This window comes from Pararge aegeria, chromosome 14, assembly GCF_905163445.1.
Source record: "Pararge aegeria chromosome 14, ilParAegt1.1, whole genome shotgun sequence".
Taxonomy (NCBI): domain Eukaryota; kingdom Metazoa; phylum Arthropoda; class Insecta; order Lepidoptera; family Nymphalidae; genus Pararge; species Pararge aegeria.
Genome location: NC_053193.1, coordinates 1,169,145 through 1,189,042, shown reverse-complemented (window position 1 = coordinate 1,189,042; position 19,898 = coordinate 1,169,145). Strand labels below are relative to the sequence as shown.

General features: G+C 36.7%; 2 protein-coding genes across 5 annotated transcripts in view; both read right to left on the bottom strand.

The window, feature by feature from the left end:
* The window catches only part of LOC120629298, a 109,042-nt gene extending 103,432 nt beyond the window's left edge, over positions 1-5,610 (bottom strand). For all 3 annotated transcript variants that reach the window (XM_039898202.1, XM_039898203.1, XM_039898201.1), the window contains exon 1: positions 5,479-5,610. The gene's annotated coding sequence lies outside the window, so the exon portion shown is untranslated. The remainder of the gene's footprint in view (positions 1-5,478) is intronic.
* An 11,959-nt stretch (positions 5,611-17,569) lies between these two features.
* LOC120629538 (solute carrier family 23 member 2) overlaps positions 17,570-19,898 on the bottom strand; it is a 37,217-nt gene continuing 34,888 nt past the window's right edge. For both annotated transcript variants that reach the window (XM_039898495.1, XM_039898496.1), the window contains exons 14-15: positions 18,835-18,952; positions 17,570-17,788 (exon numbers count right to left, since the gene is read on the bottom strand). In XM_039898495.1, the coding sequence (XP_039754429.1) occupies positions 17,701-17,788; positions 18,835-18,952 (206 nt within the window). In that variant the 3' untranslated portion in view covers positions 17,570-17,700. The remainder of the gene's footprint in view (positions 17,789-18,834; positions 18,953-19,898) is intronic.

Here is a 19,898-nt window from a genome sequence, read left to right as displayed (position 1 = left end):
GTAATGAGGTGTATTTTATCGCAGTATTTTTTTATACTTATTATTGGCGGACAAAGCAGATGGCCCACCTAATGGAAAGTGGAAATCCATCGCCTATAAACAGAGCAAAACTTCGTAGGGCATGCAAGGAACACGTCCTGCAACTTGCCGTTTGGTGTCTACCAACCTGAGGCGAGGCGGAGATAAGTTGAGATGACCGAATATTGTGTAATTAAACCGGCAACACCGCTTTTTAGACAGGAAAACAACATTGCATCAATGCTGCTTAGCGGCAGAAATAAGGTTGTACACGTCCCCGGACGAACTCTAAATTGCTTGGCAGCACGTCTATGCCGTTGTATCACGGACAAAGCTTCCCCGTAACGCTTTTTACTATCGCAACTGCAAGGTATGTAAAGGAACTGCATTTCAAAGAGATAGGAGATTTTTATGATGTCGTAGCAACTTAACATTGGTTTAACTAACTAAAACTTCTTATGTACACCTCATTGCACAGAATTATTATGTAATCATTAGGACGAGCGAAACCCTTACAAGATTTTGTGATACTGTAAGAAGGAAAAATAAACTTTGCTTCACTAAGTACTCATCTGCGCAATTCGGAAAAAAGTATTCCAAATATGGCGCCTATAACATATAATAAGTTACCGGGAGAACTAGCAGGTTATAACACTTAGTATATTGAGGCTAAAACATAATCTGAAAGAATTTCTAATTGTAATTAAATGAATACTTAGTAGATTAAAAGAATTTTGATTTATCATAATCATATAAACCCATTACCAGCCCACTACAGGGTGCGGGTCTCCTCCCAAAATCAGTAGGGGTTAAGGCCTTAGTCCACCACGCTGGCCCAGTGCGGATTGGTGGACATTAATTTATAATTAAAGAATATTATAGTAAAAAATAGAACATAGATGTGACATGAAATACTAATATACTACTTAATTTAATCGTTATATAAATTGCGATTGTATATTTTAGTTTCATAATGTGATTTTGTATTCGTTATTTTAACTGTTTAGAATATTGTTAAGGCAAAACATAATCTGTATAATTAAAAATTTAACTTTGATACAACAACATTTTATTGTATCACAAGCACTTAATATGAAGCACTATATGAAGCTCGCATAGACACTAGAGCATTAACCCACCACGCTGATCCAATGAAGCTTGCCGAGATGCTTGAACTGGTTACGTAATAGCTGGTCCGCAAAACAGTGAGGCAATATTAAGATTAGAGTGATTATTCAAACAACTAATCTTCACTGTTAGGCTATCTGTCGTACGATGCCAGTCTTATTTACTCAATCTGTATACAGACGGATGCATAGTAACGTATTAACATATTAAACCAAAGCAAAGAATGCTAAAACCATAACCGTTAAAACCGTTCCGTAGTCAAGAAATAAATCATACTAAACTTGCTTACTTCGCGTAGACGGCCTATCTACGCCGTAGCAACGTTGCGTAGATACCAGCTACGGGTAACGGTGAAGCTCGTAAAACATGCTATGAATACCCAAAGACCTTTAGACCTTTTACCTGGTTGTTACAAACTGTACCTTATTCGCCTCTATTAAGGTTCATTTGGTTTAAAATATATTTAAAAGACTAAATTTTTGCATCATATTATTTTGTTATCGTTGACTACAACAATCTATCTATATATATAAAAGAGAAAGTGTGTGGGTATGTTCCGTATAGGCTCCGAAACGGCTGGACTGACTTCTATGAAACTTTCAGGGAATCTCCGGATTGACCTGGCGAGCAATCCTGTAAAGTTTGGTGACGATCGGAGCACTCTTATTTTTGAACTGTCGAATACAGCTTTTATTTACTATGATGATATTCTATTGTTGGGTGTACATGGGTGAAGGTAATGATCTTCACCCGCTCGAGAAGAGGATAGAAGAGAATGAATACGAAGAGAAATAAATGATTTAATATATTATGAGACTTAAATTAAAAATTTAATGATGTAAGTTTATTGTTTAAATAAAATAAAGCAAAATCTAGCCCGGCGAAGCGGACTGGGTACGCTAGTAATAATTAAAGTTTAAATCCAAAATCTTCAGATAGCAGATTTAATTTAGTGCTGCTATCCTTTTTATTACACTTTTATTCCCTATAGATACACAACTCTGACATCTGCACGGCTAGCATAGGCTGGAGACAATTATCTCCCCGGGGAAGGATAAAAATTTATCTTCTCCCACAACTTTATCAACTCTTAGAACATTGGCGCACAAGTGGAAATAATATTCAAATAATATATATCTGTGTAGTGTGTAAACGGGAGTAAACTTCTCCAATTGACAGCCGACTGGCGCAGTGTGCAGCGACCCTGCTTTCTGAGTCCAAGGCCGTGGGTTCGATTCCCACAACTGGAAAACGTTTGTGTGATCAACATAAGTGTTTTCCAGTGTCTGGGTGTTTATCTGTATATTATAAGTACTTATTCATAAAAATATTCATCAGTCATCTTAGTACCCATAACACAATCAACGCTTACTTTGGGGCTAGACGGCGATGTGTGTATTGACGTAGTATATATAAAAAAAAAACCATGTTCCCGTGCTTTAGCAGGTGGACACGTTAATTATATCCCCTGTCATAATAGGGGGATATCATTTTGGTCTCCAGTGGCTGTGGTAGCCCTGTTGAACACTTTGGATTAGATTGATTAAAACCTTCGGACGATAATTAAAACGATAACTATTGACGAAAACTTACAAGGCAGTGTTCAAGAACCTTTTTAAAAAGGTACAAGGAATTTACTACAATGTTAAAGGCGGGTAAAAAAGGCTGACAAAGTCGCGGGCAACATTATATAATTTGCAGCAAGCTTAAGATTGAAATCTTAAAGCTAAATGAAATAAGGCTGTACAGCGAAATATTAAAAAGCCTGCGCGGCACCGGCAATGTGCGATCAAAACCTTCGAGATGTTTCCACGCTTATTAAAGTGACACTTAATTTATGGAGACCTGTTCCTTATACATTTGACGGCCGATTGGCGCAGTTAGCAGCGACCCTGCTTTCTGAGCCCAATGCCGCGTGTTCGATTCCCACTACTGGAAAATGTTTGTGTGATGAGCATGAATGTTTTTCAGTGTCTGGGTGTTTATATGTATTTATGTATATTATTCATAAAAATGTTCATCAGTCATCTTAGTACCCATAACACAAGCTACGCTTACTTTGGGGCTAGATGGCGATGTGTATATTGTCGTATTATATTTATTATTATTACTATGTATTAAACAAGAAATCGAAAGTAGTTAATTAAATTAAAGGAGATTATTTTTACTGTTAAGAGAGGTAAGTTAGACTACACATACTTTGTAATCCCATTCGTGACCTTCAATAAGCTTACAATAAAAGCAAAGAACACACCCTTGCATTGGCTTTATTTCATAAATACTTATTATGTTATTATTATACTGAAAGCCGACTGACGCGGTGGGCTGCGACTCTGCTTTCAGAGTCCAAGACTGTGGGTCCGACTCGCACACCTGGCAAATGTTTTTGTGATGAACTTAAATGGTTTTCATTGTCTGGGTGTTTCATTGTATTCAATTATTGTTCATCAGTTAGTCACCCATAACGTTGTGTTGTTCTGTTAATAGGTGATGATGTTCCACTAACCATCAGGTGGGCCATCGGCTTGCTCTGTCAATTAATTGCCTTCGAGCACTATAAACGATATTTGTTTTCTTGTAATGTTTTAATGCATTTGTTTGCAAAAAAGTTATTTTAATTTGTCTTTATAAAAAGAGTACTAGACATATATAAAAAAGACACATACTTTGCCCTATAGCCCCAAAGTAGATAATATAAGATAGCAAATGAATATTTTTTAGGTTATAATCCAAATAAATACTTATAATATACAGACAGACACTAAAAAACATTCATGTTCATCACAGAATCATTTTCCACTTGTGGGAATGGAATCCACGGCGTTCGTGGAGAGGATCACTGCGCCAACCGGCCCTCAGTAAGTAATAGAAAGTAGGATTTTGGATTAAAAATATTTTATGTATGTATGTAAAACAAACCGCCGTATCATCCATTATTTTATAATTTCCAATTTTAAAAACACAACTCGCTGAAGCTCGAGAACAAAGCAAGCTTGATCGGGCCTGTTACCTCAATATTTTGTAAACAAATGTCAATCACTCACATATAACCAACGAATACCGATATATTTTGCGTTCTGACGTTACTTATGGACGGTTGTTTAGCAAACTACCCACTGTTATCGATTTACAGTTAGAAGAACTGCGTCTATCTGTTTTCCTTTTGTTCCGAATCTCTTCTGGTAGTACCTACTTGTGCGCCATTTTTCTCCGCATTTTCAAACCAAGAAAATTAGTTGTGATCGAACTGTCTGCGTAACTCCCCAATACCTGGTAGGAGTACCAGGTATTAGGGATTTTCGTGAATTATTTTGTAAATTATTAAGTGAAGATGTCTTTACCTTTTTTGGCAAGTGCTAGTAACCTTTTATCGGTCTTATATATGAAATACATTTTCATTTTCTTACACGCAGCAACGGAGTAAAGGATGAATATGATTTTTTGCAAGTATATATAAAATAATCGAAATTGACATATTGACAGTAGTGAACGTTGTGTCAAAACATATAATATTAAGATGTATAATAAAAGTGTATTGTTTTATTCATTGAAATTTATCATAAGTTTATTCTATTTACAGTCTATTCTTTTACGTTTTTTTCTTACTTCCCTTAAGGCTTCTTCTTACCTAAGAAGGTTTTAGAACAAAAAAGAATCGCACATGAAACGGAATGGGAAAAGTCTAAACAAAGCTGAATAACTAAGCATTTTCAATGTAAAAGGTTTACAGAAAAATGGCCATGTTAATTCATTCACGTGGAAGTAATATCCTAAAACAACAGCGTACCCATTTCCAGCTAGCATACATGACACACGTGTAACTTTCAATGCAGGCGAGAACAAAACAATCCAAAATAATATTAAGTTACTTAACACTTCATTACTTAGGTTAAATAAACCTGAAAAGACCTTTTGTAAGTAAGTTACAAAAGTAGGGAAAGTGTGTAAAAAAACCCTATAAGAACAAAGTAGTTTATTTTAACACACTCTTATTTTAGCGTTTTTAACCAAAAATAACCCGCGTGTACTTTAATAGGCATTTTATTGAGTAACTTAAATATTACAATGGATTAGTTTACAACCTGGAAAGACGCAGCTAGTGAATTAAAAATTCACGAGTTTTTAATTAGCAAAAAATCCTTCCTAGAAAATATACTCTTGGTTCAAGCCTTTATCGCCAAAGAGTACTTTTAATTAAAATATATTAATAAACGTCGCAGTTTCACTTACAGTATACATATAAGGCTGTATGTATACTCTAAGGTGACAAAACAAAAAAATAATAATTACATTACCGAACGTGAATTGAATGTAACAGTTGTTTGAGCTTACCTGGCGATGTGTATTCAATGCAGCCAGCGTGATGGCAGCATTGCTGGCCGTAGCGCAACGGAACACTGCGAATACGCGCGGACACTTGCGGACACTACTGAACACTTGGGGACGCGGGTGTACGCGGGCGGATCGCGGCCGGGACTGCTGCCGCGCCCCGGAGATCGATACCCTCCCCCTTTCCCCTCCAGCACACAACAGGTTAAAATGCGTGCGCCGCCGGTAAACATCAGCCTGGCCGCTGCACTGTCCAATGCCCCGCAAGTCTTGCAGCGAGCTTTGCTCCTCTTTTAATATACAACGTGTAACCGAATTACGAAATGCTGTTGAAGGGCGCATAAGAATATTTCATAAGAAATTACCCTGTTATAATATTAAATCAAAAGAAACATATTTGTTATTCCAAACAAACTAATTCAAAACGATTTAAGTGTTTTCTCATGAATCTTATTGAATTTTATAAATTTAAAATGCATATTAAAATTTCTGAACCGACTGGATTTGAACCTGCGACCTGGGACCTGCGACCGATCTCTTGTTTCAAATGTGTCTCATTGTAAAATGGACCTTTGAAAAAGTAGATAGAAAGTGCAATGTTTCCTACTAGATGGTGCTACAGCCGCTGTAAGACTGATGTAAAAGGCATATACTAGGTAATTTTCGGCATCGACGGTCGGGGAGCCGTAGCTTAGTTGGTTAAAACGCTTAGGCCGCGGTTGCCAGAGAGTCGCAGGTTCAAATCCTGTTCCGAATATTTTTATGTGCATTTTAAATTTATAAAATTGATGATTCCTCGCAAGTGTAGGTAGAAACACTAATAAAAATTATAAAATACTATTGAAGATAAGAGACCGAAACGCGCATAGTGCCTATGCTACGCAACGCGTACCCTTATAAAAGATTAAATAAGAGACAAGACTCACTTGATTTAATCTAATTTATTTTGCATGTGATTAAAAACTATGGCAGTGGTTTGCTCAAAAACTGTTAGCGGTTCGGTTTCATAGATAAGTCTCAGAGACAGTAATGTGTCTCAAAAGCCTGAAGTAATATTTCGGTTTTAATTTACACGTTGTATAGACCGGCGCCTGGCTTCATAATACGCCTTAACGTCCTACTGCTGGGTCTTCTCTATCATAGGAGAAACGGTCTTACAGCAAGTTAAGCAACGGCTTCACGTGCTCTGTGAGGCGCGGGGGTTGACACCACCTATTAACTAAGTCCTGGCAGTTACTGAAAACTCTTTAAGCAGAAAATACACCAACGTTATAATTTTCAGGTTCCTGAATTTAATCAGACCCGATCAGTAATGGTAACAGATGACCCAGCCTTAGATGGAATGCCTAGAAGATGCCAAAGAATACTTGGCAGAAATAAGCGATCTAAGCTTAGTCAAGTAAGATTGCTTTTAGCCCTTAACTGCTGACTGTCTTAAAACACATGCAAAATATCAAACATCTAAGGTTGCACTATATTGTATTTTAAAGTCTCTTTTTCTGTTATTTTTTTATTCCACTATAGGTTAGCCCTTGATTGTAATCTTTGCTGGTGGTAATTTATGTTGTAGTCTAAGATGGTAACGGGTAAGATGGCAGTTGTATTAAACTTATAACCCTAATCCAGGTATGTTAGTAATTACGGCCAAATCCTTCCAAATTGTCTTTATTAACTTATAGTAACAATAATCTTTATTTCAGGCATCCAGGCTCTTTTTACCCACGTTCAAAAAAAGAAACGTAGTAGATTCGTAGTTAGTAGAATCTCTACTAATATCTCTAATTCTTTATGATCTCTGTGCTAAATTCAAAGTCAAATCGTCGCTAATATTTTAGGATCTATATCAAAGGGTCCACCTTGACACTACCGACTTGCACCACTGGTAGTGTAAAAGATACTTTTTAATACCCACTACCCTAACAGCAATCAGTGATGTGCTGCCATCTTCAAGAAATAAATAAATAAATTAATCATAAAAATAAATAAATTAATTTATTTATTTATTTATTTCTTGAAGATACATTAGAAATACATCCAACGATTTCTGGCGTACAATAATATATTCATACAATCTCATATCAAATACAATATCATGTTGAATTAATATGATCAATTTCATTAAAACTATAAAATAATAAAAAAAATTAACAAGTCAACTACTGTAATATATTCTTTATAAAATAATATAGACAGGTACGTTCCGAAACATCACATTTGTGATCCAGATGTATATAAAAATTAAATACGAAATGGAATGTATGCAATTTACGGGAGATAGTGAGTGACTTCCGATAGTATTGTTTTATTGCATTCTGTCAATTGTTAAGAAAAAACGCGTCATTGTCGCCATCTTGTAAAAAAGGGTATTTTATAATAACCATTTCAAAAATCAAGTTGGAGCGAAAAGTTGACACAGTGACCTAAAAAAAACCTAGAACGCTTGGAATTTTAAAACAACATAATTAAAAATAGTTTATTAAATAAAGGACAAAATTAACCAAATTGTGATGGTATATTATCGTATTTATGTAGGTTGCATAGAAAGTGTTTTACAAACTTCCAAGTAATAACCTCAATTTTACTTAGATTTTTCAAATTCAATTATTTGCCGTCAGGAGGCGTAATTCGACTATTCATGCAAATAAGTATGAAACTGCCCTTACTTGAAAAGAGACTAGTTCATTGGCCGAATGACCTACATAAATCTGGACCCCGATGTAGCGCGTTCCCAGTGTTCAACCGGGGTCCGATTAATAAACTAACCTAGATTCAGATACAACCTATTTCACACGAATCGATAACTAGTTAATAAACCTGACATATGAATAAAAAAACACGTATGTACCCGGCGTGCTTAACTTTGGGCATAAAACTCCTCTGAAACGACAATTCAAAATTTCTAAATTGATTTATTTAAAGTAGGCTTAGTTTATACACACATTTGAAATGTCAATTCTGCCTGTTAGTAGACTGCCTGCCTAGACTGCCTTTTCTAAACGCAGATTCTAAAGACATAGCTAACAAAAAAGAATCATCAAAATCGGTGTATAATTGGCTTAGTAATCGCGTAATAAATATGCATAAAAATAAAAATCAACACAGTAGAATCGAGAACCTCCTCCTTTTCTTAAGTTGGTTGAAAACCCTCTTTAAGTTGCTCACTCAAGTAACGTAAGGAACTTTTGGACCAAATTTCATGCCTCTAAAGTATGGGCTATACTTTTGCGAAACGTTTTATCAAGGAGATATTCAATACAACCCCACTTCACATAGTTCATTGACTTCGATTATTGCTTCGTCCCAACCCAATATGACGTCTATCGGCCGTCATATTGACATATCGAGGGGCTCTAACCTGTGATGTGCATTTCACACATGCACATAAGTACGTAATAATGACGGTGCATAGTCAGTACATATTTAAAAATTTCATTTTTTGTCCATAAAAATACATCAGAATTAAAAAGAAAATGGACTGCAACAATATAACGTAACGTAAGCTTACAGATAATCCAATTATAGTGTTAAGGATTACTTAAGCGCTATAAAAGCTTGCATGTGAACTGCTCTAACTTCATAGCTTAATATCAAATTACTGTGAGATGGTGCTAACAAAATAAATATATTATCAGAAATAATAACAGTAAGAGGACTTGGATAACCGCTATAACTAGATACATAGTATATTATAACGAGATATATAGTTTTAGAAAGTTTAGCACAACGTTTCAAAGAAAAATGCAACGAAATAATTTTCCAAAGCGGTTTACTAAAGCAAGGTAAGCTTTTTATTATGATAACAATGTACAAAGAAAGTTGAAGGCACAAAAGGAATATTTTTACTCTCAAAGGGGTGGAAACTGGGTAGGTCTTGGGTACCTCTGTCTTACGCAAGCCAGGCGAAATGTACACTTTAAGAAGTTTGCACACCCAACGGGATAGCCGTAACTTTGTATGGCAGTTATTTTAATTTTTTTTTTCATTTATTTCAAGTAGGCTTTGAAACGTCAAGTCAGTCTGTTTGTAGTGACTCTACCGCCGGTTCGGAGGGCGGCAAGAAACTCAGCAGATTGCTCTTTTCCCACATCTAAAAACCTATTCCACTGATCGGTTTCTTCGCGACATCGTACCAACTCAACGCTACGGGACATTCCATTACATCTTTGTGGGAAGGGTAGTGCCTGAGACCAGACTAGTTCACACCAGAGAAAATTCTGAAATCATAAATTCTCAATTTGTATCAACGTGCCGTGACAGCAAACGGAATATGTCACCCCTCTTCCCACGGGTGTTGTACGAGGTGACCAAGGAAACATAACAGAGAGCGGGCAGCACCGTACTCAGTGTTACTACTATTGTCAACTGCGGTCCCCAACTCGTCTGCCCAGCGTGGTGACCATGAGTAAATGATTGCGCAAGGCTTTTAGTCCAACAGTGGGCTGCTATCGGCTATTGATTGATTCGCGTGACCCAGGACCTCCCACTTATAAGACACCACTGCACCAATGAGGTCGACGAAATGGCAGGATTCAGAAGATGGCCCACCTGATGATAGGTTAGGTTAGATAGTATAGGTTAGCTTATACACGTTTCTGATACGTGCCGCTAAGATAAGGAACGCCATCCCGGCAACTGTGTTTCCTGCCACGTATAATTTGAGCACCTTCAAGGCTAGAGTGAATAGGCTTTTTCTAGGCAAGCGTGCTCCAACCTAGACCTCATCATTGCTTTCTAACGGGCATGATTGTCGTCAAGCGCTGGCCTATCTTTAATAAACAGATCAATGAACACGTCCTGCAACGTGTTGTTTTGCGTCCATTAACCTGAAGCGTAGTTGTAAACCTCATGTGCCTGTGATTACAACGGGAACCACGCCCTTTAGATCGGCAAATTACGTATCTCATGGAAGGCTTGAGGCGTATATCTTGCAATCTTTCCTGTCAAATTGTGTAGTAATAATAATCTATAACGACAAGGCTGCTTGAAAGCAGGCCACTCCGCTCTCATCTCTCACAAAACAGAAAAATTCTAAAGATTGTTAAACTTTAAAATGATGATAGAAAAGAGCAACTTGATATAAATGAATTTTAAATTTTGAATTTTTTGAATTATATATAAGAAAAATTATGTTGACTTGTGTACGCTTTTAAAACTGCACCGATCGAGCTGAAATTTTATCATCATATATAATAGGCATCAAGGATTTTTTTAAATCTATTTTTCTCAACCAATCAATTACAATGTGCCACAGCGAACCGTGGCTGGGACGTAGACGCTGTAGGAGAGAGAGAATAGTAAGCACGATTGAGTTTTGTATTTTTTTGTAGGCAAAAGTGACCTTTGATGGCAAAGATTGCGAGATATAAGCCTCTCTCAAGCCTGTTGTGAGATACGTAATCATCTTGCCAAACGCAGCATTGCAACTATGTTGCTTAGCTGCAAAAACAAAGTATGGCGTTAGTACTTCCCCGGACAAGCTCTGTCACAAAAAGCTACTTCTAATGAAGGAGGTGTTTTCGAAAGTTGTTGATTTCATGCCGCTGACAAAGCTTTCCATTTTGTAAACAAGATGTTAATCCACCGACGACAACGATCTGTGTCGGAGTGTAGGCTCATTAACAGTCGGTATTTTGTTACATTACATCGTTCTAATGAACGGGTCTTTACAGCTGAAACTTCGCAGTTGTCTTAACCGCATTGCACACATCGTTACATTATGTGTACGAAGTAAATGATAATATTGATGTTATATTGTTTATCTTGTGCGTCCGACGTACAATATAAACAAGAACATTCATAATATTATCTATATATTTACATATATAAAAGTTAATTCCTATTTCCCTTGGTCACGCCAAAACTTGAGAACGATTGACCAAATTCATTCATCTTTTTGAATAGTTTTTAACACTTTAAAAATTGAGACGTTTGTGCAGAAAATTAAGGACTATATAAACTTTTCTCATGTAACGATAGCGCGTTTGACATAACAGTCAGTAATAGTATATAATTCTTATGTACGTGTGTTTGCCACCCAACTCCTCTTAAAAATCCTCCCCTGGATCTATTTAGATGAAATATTGTGTGTATATTTCAATGGGTACATGCAGTGGCGTTCGTAGAGGTAGGGAATGCACAGGGTATGCAGTCATCTGCATTTAATATCATTATTAAATGAAGAAAATCTCCAGTACGAGTTATAAATACTCAAGGGTAGGCTTTTTATAACAGTTACAATGCCTTAAGTTTTTTAAAACTCGTACTGGAGATATTCTTAATTTAATATCATCTGCATACCCTGTGCATACCCTGTATGCACGCCACTGGGTACATGTATGGTTTGAAATACAATTGGAGCCGGTAGGTGGCGCTACTTTAACGGGCAGGATGACTTATGCTGGGTCCGCTAGTCATGATATAAAAGACTTCTCTTCTATATCACCACACCAATAGCAAGGGAGACGGGGTAAAGGCCATAGTCCACCACGCTGGCCTAGTGCGGATCGGTGGAGTTAACACACCTTTGAGAACATTATGTAAAACTCTCAGGCATGCAGGTTTCCTCAAGATGTTTTCCTTCACCCATAAAGCAAGTGATATTTCAATTACGTACAACGCACGTCACGTAGAAAGGGTTACGAGGTTCGGCGTGCTGGGATTCGAACTCGGCCCCCGGCAAGTGAAGTCAAGCTCCTACTCAATACGCTATATGCTTCACTCTTATATATACCTTAGACCTAAGTAGGTCGAAACTAGGGATAATCATTATTATAGTCACTAAAAACCCATTATCTTCCCACTATAGGGCATGGGTCTCTCCTGGAATGATGAGAGTTTAGGCCGTAGAACCCTTTAAGAATGTTATGTAGGTATTAGCCCGTTTTCACCAACGACGAACAAGGGAATAACTAAGTAAGTAGCAATTAATCTAAGAATAAATAAACACTACGACAATACATAAATCGCCAGCTTAGATTAAGTCTTGTTTTCTATTCTCGTTACTTTTATACTAAGTTCAAGTAGCCTATAATGCAATAAACAAAAACAAAACAAAAAAAAATTAAAGCAAAATATTGTACAAACAATTAGCATGATATAATTGATATATATTAAATTAATGGATATGAAAAAACGTGTTAAAAAGATTTTGCAAAAAAGCAACAGTAGGGCAGTATCAGCGGGGTTTTCCATACCAAAAGTCCCCCACACTCTTTAGGAAGCGGCGAAAGTTTTTCTCTCAGTGCGTTAACGAATTTCCTCGCGGAAATTTAATAAAAAAAATCACATATCTAGTCCCAATATGGCCGTAGCTTGTGTTATGGGTACTAAGATAAGGAATGCATAATTTTATGAATAATATACTCGTACCAACATAAATACTTATACTTAATATATAGATAAACACCCAGACACTGTAAAACATTAATGTTCATAACACAAACATTGTCCAGTTGTGGGAATCGAACCAACGGCCTTGGACTCAGAAAGCAGGGTCCAGACCACTGCGCCAAACGGCTGTAAAAATAATCGATATACCTTTTAATAAGATGTACCTTTCACTAACTGATTGTGTAGAACGATTTGATTTGATATCGCGTGTTACAAGTAGGTTTCCGGCTCGATCTTCCTTAGCCTAGTACAATGAAGAGCACCCCTTCATTCCGGATTACACCCACTCAAAGGATGGGTGGATGGAAAAACGGAAATTTGATTGATTTCCCTTACATTTCTCTCCACGCTTTCCTTATTATTACGAGCTCAATGAAAATGGAATTGTAGCATATATATCAACTTGCCGCATAGTCGACTCGCATAAAAATTTCACATGCCAACTGACGCCATCCCAATTAGTTCTCTCTTCTTATTTCTGATGTAATCTCGCAGGGATATTCCAAGTATAGCTATATTTAATAGCTCTTGCTCTTAAGGCCGCTCTACACCATGCGTTAAGATGCTGGAAAAATGCCGCTGCGGCGTTCTAAAATAAAAAATTCCATGGTATTTCGCATTAGTAGTATTTTTAAAAATCCCATTACAAGTTAGCCCTTGACTGCAATCTCACTTGGTGGTAAGTGATGATGCAGTCTTAGAGCTAACCTCCTAGGGAGTATGGTAATAGGTTCCTACGCGACATCACACCAGAACACTAAATCGCTTAGCGGCACGTCTTTGTCGGTAGGGTGGTAACTAGCCACGGCCAAAGCCGACCACCAGACCAGAGAAAATTCAGAAATTATAAATTAGCAAATTGCCCTTTCCGGGAATCGAACCCGGAACCTCCAACTTAAATTCACAGCGCTCACCGCTATGCCAGGGAGATCGTCAAAATCAAAAAAGAGCGTGATAGCCTAGTGGTTAGGGCTTCGACCTCCGTTTCGGAGGGACCGAGTTCGATACCCGGCACGCAACTCTATATGTACGCAAGATGGTACCGGAACGCAAAATCGCCTATAGGCTGGTGCCTATCGGTAGGGTGCTAAAAAGCCATGGTTAAAGCCTACCAGACAATTTGAATGGTAAAACCTTTAAACTGATCGAATATACGAGTAAATGAACCGCAATTCGGAATTCAATTTCATGTAACTTTCATGGTGTACATTTATAATAAATGATTATACTAATAAAATAGGTAGCGGCAGCTGCTACTGTTTTAAACGTTCATGTCGGACATATGACAATATATAATATGTTTGGGATGCGCGATTGTGTGACCATTCAGGGGCCCAATTCGACTTTTGCAATTGTCGATCAATGCCAAAAAAGTCCATACTTATAAAAAAATTAGCTGTTTTTAATATTAAATAATACACCCTAGGTAATCGTGGGTAAGTAAATTTGCGTGAGTAAGTTTTTCCCAACCAATTATATGAGAAAAAAGCGTACACTGCTAATAATACAAACAATTTCTTTTCCTAATTGTTAAATTACTTTACAATCAATAATTGTTATATATATAAATATGTTGTTGTATATATATATATATATTATACTCGTATATATTTTATAATATATACATTATATTTATTATAGTCATAATTGTTTCTTAACAATTAATTATTGTAAAGTCAACATCTCCTGCGGATGTTACGGTTTCGGAGCGAAACGTGTGTAGACGGTACATTGCCGAAGAGCTGTCTGGTGTGGAGTATAAGAATTGAAGAAATTCAAATAACACAATACAGATTCACCTGATTTTCGCGGAGTATAGCAAATTAAGCTTAATTTTCATAATATATCTTGGATTTACGCAAAGTAACGCCTGCTTCTATCCAACATTTATATACACATTTCAATTGTAATATGTGTTTATGAATGTACATAATGTAATGATAATTGTTTTGTAATATTGCATTATGGAAATATAGAATTATAATAAATAATATACTTACTTGTTATTTGTGGTGGTGTTATCATCATCATAAATATAATCATAAACTTGAAAAACATGTGAAATTATAGTGTTTACTAAAGTTTCAAAAACTGGAACGAACTCTGAACCCATTTAAAGTCATGAAAAATCTAACCTAAAAAAATAAAACAATAATCAAATTCAGATAACTTCAATGAAATGATATTCCAACGTCTATTTTATCACACTGTACGATGTTCTTTAATTAAATTTAACTAGCTGTGGCCCGCGTTCTTTGTCCGCTTTTATTACGGTATAAAAATTGTAAACGAGCGAATCTTTGGACAAATTTCCGAAGTTCACGCAGTCGAATTCGCGGGTAGAAGCTAGTATTAATATATTGATAATTTCCAATGCTCTATAATTATATTTGTAACCAATTCTACGTGACGGAGCAAAAGGGGCGGGGCGACAAAGTTGTATTTAGAGTTTACTTAGAGTTACTTGACAGTCAAATAGAGTGTCCCTGGCTAACGTCCCACGCAGTGGAAGCAATTGCTGGTCCTGTAGGCTCCACTAGTAAGGTTCCTAACTACAGCGTCCGGCAAGTGTCTCCGAGTGGAAAGCGTTTGCTGGAAAGCGTTTGCTGCACAGCAGGTAGGTGTAGGTAGGCCGCGGCACCGTCTTGTACTAGTGAAAAAAAAATCTCTTTAGCGCGATTTACATTTCACGCACCTACAACTAACGCCATCTAGTGCTAGCGGGTCAATATTGCGTTTTATTGTAATGTTACATATTGAATTAAATTTAAGACCGTAACAATCAGCATGTAGATGGGGCTTTATAATATTCCGATCACAGAGCTGAAGTTCATTTAAACATACCTGAGCTGCCATGTCGACTAAATATGAATAGAATCCGCGGGTTATATTACTCTCGGCCTTGACACCCGACATCGAATACCGATCTTGAGGCGCTGAATTCAATTCCCAGGTTGGGAATCTATATAATAATAATAAAAATAATAAAATATACTGCGACAATACACACTTCGCCATCTAGTCCCCAAAGTAAGCGTCGCTTGTGTTATGGGTACTGAGATAACTGATGAATAATTTTTATGACTAATATACATAAATACTTATAATATAGATATAAACACCCAGACACTGAAAAACATTCATGTTCATCACATAAACATTTTCCAGTTGTGGGAATCGAACCCACGGCCTTGGACTCAGAAAGCAGGTTCGCTGCCCACTGCGCCAGTCGGCCTGGAAAATGTTTGTGTGATGAAGATGAATGTTTTAGAGTATCTGGGTGTTTATCTGTATTATATTATTAATAAAAATATTCATTTGTCATCTAAGTAACCATAACACAAACTACGATTACTTTGGGGCTAGATGGCGATGTGTGTATTGTCATAGAATATTTATTTATTTTTTTATGCGGACAAAGAAAACAATACTATATAGGATTGATATAGATAGATAGAGGATACCCAATATTATATAATATAATTCATCTATAAACATAATCGTTAAGATGCTGGCATTATAGCCTCGTTGTATTGCAAGATATTTTTAATTAAAAAAAAATGAAAAATAACATATTGATTCGCACACGGGTGCCATCCCCAAGCGGGTGGCACGTCCCCACCGCCTACCTTCCTACGCCACTGTATGCAGGGTCGTTCTCATATTGCCGTTTGCAAAAGGATTGCGTCAGACGCCTTTCAATGTAAAGAACTTCTGCGGAATACATTTACTTATTCAGAGTGTTCCAGAAATTTCCGTGACTTCTCAATACCCTTAATTCCCTACATACTTCCATGAAATCATGAATGAATGAATCACACTTTCTTAGATAAAGTCGAAGATTTTGTCTGAGAAAGTGATTCCTTCATGATTTCATTTCTACGAAGATAATACAATTGACAGCCGATTAGTGCAGTGGGCAATGACCCTTTTTTTTTTGCCGTGGTGTCAAAGCTTTATTGCTACCTCCGACCCTTGGGCAGGACGGAGGTTATGTGGGACTCCCTCCTCTAAAGGGGTATACCCAAACTAAAAACCACCACGGCATGTCCCTCTTGTTGGCTTTGTTAGACGCCCGAGGAACAAGTGGGCAGTGACCCTGCTTTCTAAGTAAAAGGCCGTGGGTTCGATTCCCACAGCTGGAAAATGTTTTTGTGATGAACATGAATGTTTTTCAGTGGCTGGGTGTTTATATGCACTTATATTGTAAATATTTATGTATATTATTCGTAACAATATTCATCAGCCATCTTAGTACCCATAACACCAGCTACGCTTACTTTGGGGCTAGATGGCGATCTGTGTATTGTCGTAGTATATTTATTCATTTCTTAATTAAATAAATAATAATAAAATTAATAACATTATGCCTTGTCACATTAACCTTTTCTAAGAAGCGGTGATATCTCAGTTTCACTCGACTTCACTTTCACTTTTGGACGCGTTATGGCGCGCAGGGTGGCAAGACAGGGTAGGTACTACCAGTGGCGTGCACAGGGTTTTCGACCAGGGTATGCATAAAGCCGGTACATGGCATAAAATGAAAAAATTCCCCTCCAATACGACTGATATAAAATAATTTGGGTATGCAGTGCTTTTGTGCATGTATGAAATGCACGCCACTGGGACAAAAAAACTTCTTAGAGCCTCACAATAAAGACAATGTCGCGGGCGTCCGCTAATATTATAATGCTTCTTTGTCTACGAAAATAATTTATTACACATTCAATATAAGCATTCATAACAATTTGTACAATAACTTGCAGTAAACCTTCTTGAATAAGTCTGTTTTTTTTACAACAATAAGAAACGGCACTTGTAGGATAATTATATATTTCAGCTGTCCTTTTTCCTTTGGAACAGAGCAGTAAACTTGCCTGCCTGGTAGGTCGGCATGAAGGGCAGGTATTGGGTCCACTTCCACCTGTAAAAAAGGTTTTTTTTTCAAGTGAAAACTTCTTTTTGCTCACCGCACGCAGTTTTTTCCTCATGTAGGAAGTTAGAACCGTCACGATCTGGAATAAAAGGCTTGATCGGGTGAACTCGGGACCGCCGAGTGTACTGGAAAAACATACGAGCACAGTCGGTTTTTTTAATTATTTATTTATTCAATTACGATTACAATTACTTAATTATAATATTTTCAAAAGAGAATGTCAATCGAACGTATACATTTTGAAATAGAACCCTGTGAGGGCGCTGTAACCAGACAATTCTACAATAAACTACCCATTGACATCTTGAAGATGTCTCTTAAAAAATTCAAAGTTTGTATTCAACGTAAGCTTATAGAAAAGTCCCATTATGGTGTAAATAACTACGTAATCGATAAAAAAGCTTGGGTGTGAATGACTGCTCTAACCAGGTTGCTCTTCAAATAATTTAAATGACAATGTGAGATGGTGATAACAACAAAAACAAACACCCGGCTAAGTTTGTTGTGGGCTTCTTCTTAGACCAGGACGCGTATCGAACCCTCGTAGCTTTAGTTTTAAGTTTACGAATATGGTTATTGCCATCATTTCACTACCGTGTAAAAGTGCCACTTGAATAAAGATATTTTTGACTTTGATTGGTAGGCGGACTTATTATTGTCATTATTAAATATTCTCAATAAGAAAGTCGTTTATTTTATAGTAAGCATTCTCCAGCAAATATTGTTTTAAGGATTTTTTAAATATGTTTATACTTTCTTTTTCTTTCATATTGTTCCGGGATTTTGTTGTACATTTTTGTTCACATTGGATTTGGGCCGGTGCTGTTAACTTTTAGTTTGCGCATGCGCCGCAATGCATCCTGCCGGAGCGCGTCTTGAAGTTTTTTCTAATATTTAGGATGTTTTCTTACAAATTTGCATGTTTCCAGTATGTATTTGCAAGACTGGGTCATTATTTTTAACGATCTAAATATCACAATGATTTTGTCACCCCGAATCAAAATAGACTAATAAAACAATGAGGTGGGTATTACCTTCGTATAAAAGTCATTCCAACGGGGAAGTCATACGTGTCCCCATGCTCGGTGGCACCGATCGCTTCCAAGGACATTTCCTTGGCCCAAGCGGTTAAGCCTCGCTCCTCATCAGTACCTGAAAGTTTAATTGCATTAAGTAATATTTAATGTGAAATTTCTTTGGCGTCCCTTACCATTAAACCACACTCGTGTGCCGTCACGGCATTTGGCATAACGCTCTCTTATGCTTTCATGCGCCTCGGCGCTCCCACATATTTACTTATTTTGTATTTATATTCTGTTATTATGATATTCGAGTAAATTATAAAAAATAATATATTACGTTAATTCAATATTTCACCCCATATTGCTTTTATTAATTTTAAACTCGCATGAGCTTTGCTCAGTATTTCTGTTGATAAATAAAACACTTATTAATACTTTAGCAATTTTGAAAACGTTATGGGGATCACTCAGACATTCAGCTTTATGAGATATTTTAAATAACTTAAATTAGAAACGCACGTTACTCAAAAAAGTCAGAGGTGATAGCTGGGGATCGAACTCGGCCACGCAGAAAGTGAAGCCAAAGTCTAATCCACTGAGCTATCACCGGAGTCAAACGAATACATACAATTTAATTTACAGCTGGTTTTTGCAATGTTTGTTATATGAACATGAATGTTTTTCAGTTTCTGGGTGTTTATTTGTATATTATAAGTATTTTTCTATATTATTCATAAAAATATTCATCAGTTATCTTAGTACCCATAACACAAGCTACTCTTACTTTGGGGCTATATTGCCCATGATGTTTGTTTTGTCGTAGTATATTTATTAATTATTTATTTATTTATTTATTTATTTAATTAAACTAAATAACACAGTAAATATTATTTATTTACCGGATTATATTTTTCAAAGTTTCACGGAGTCATTTGTGGCGTTGTTCTAATTCCCACACCCCATTGTTAAGTATGAGGTAAATGTATCTCGGGTCCCCTAAAAGGCTATTAGAATGTTTCCACCCTCACAGAGCCCGTACAAAAGCAAACAAAGCGTATGAGGCCGAGAGATAAATT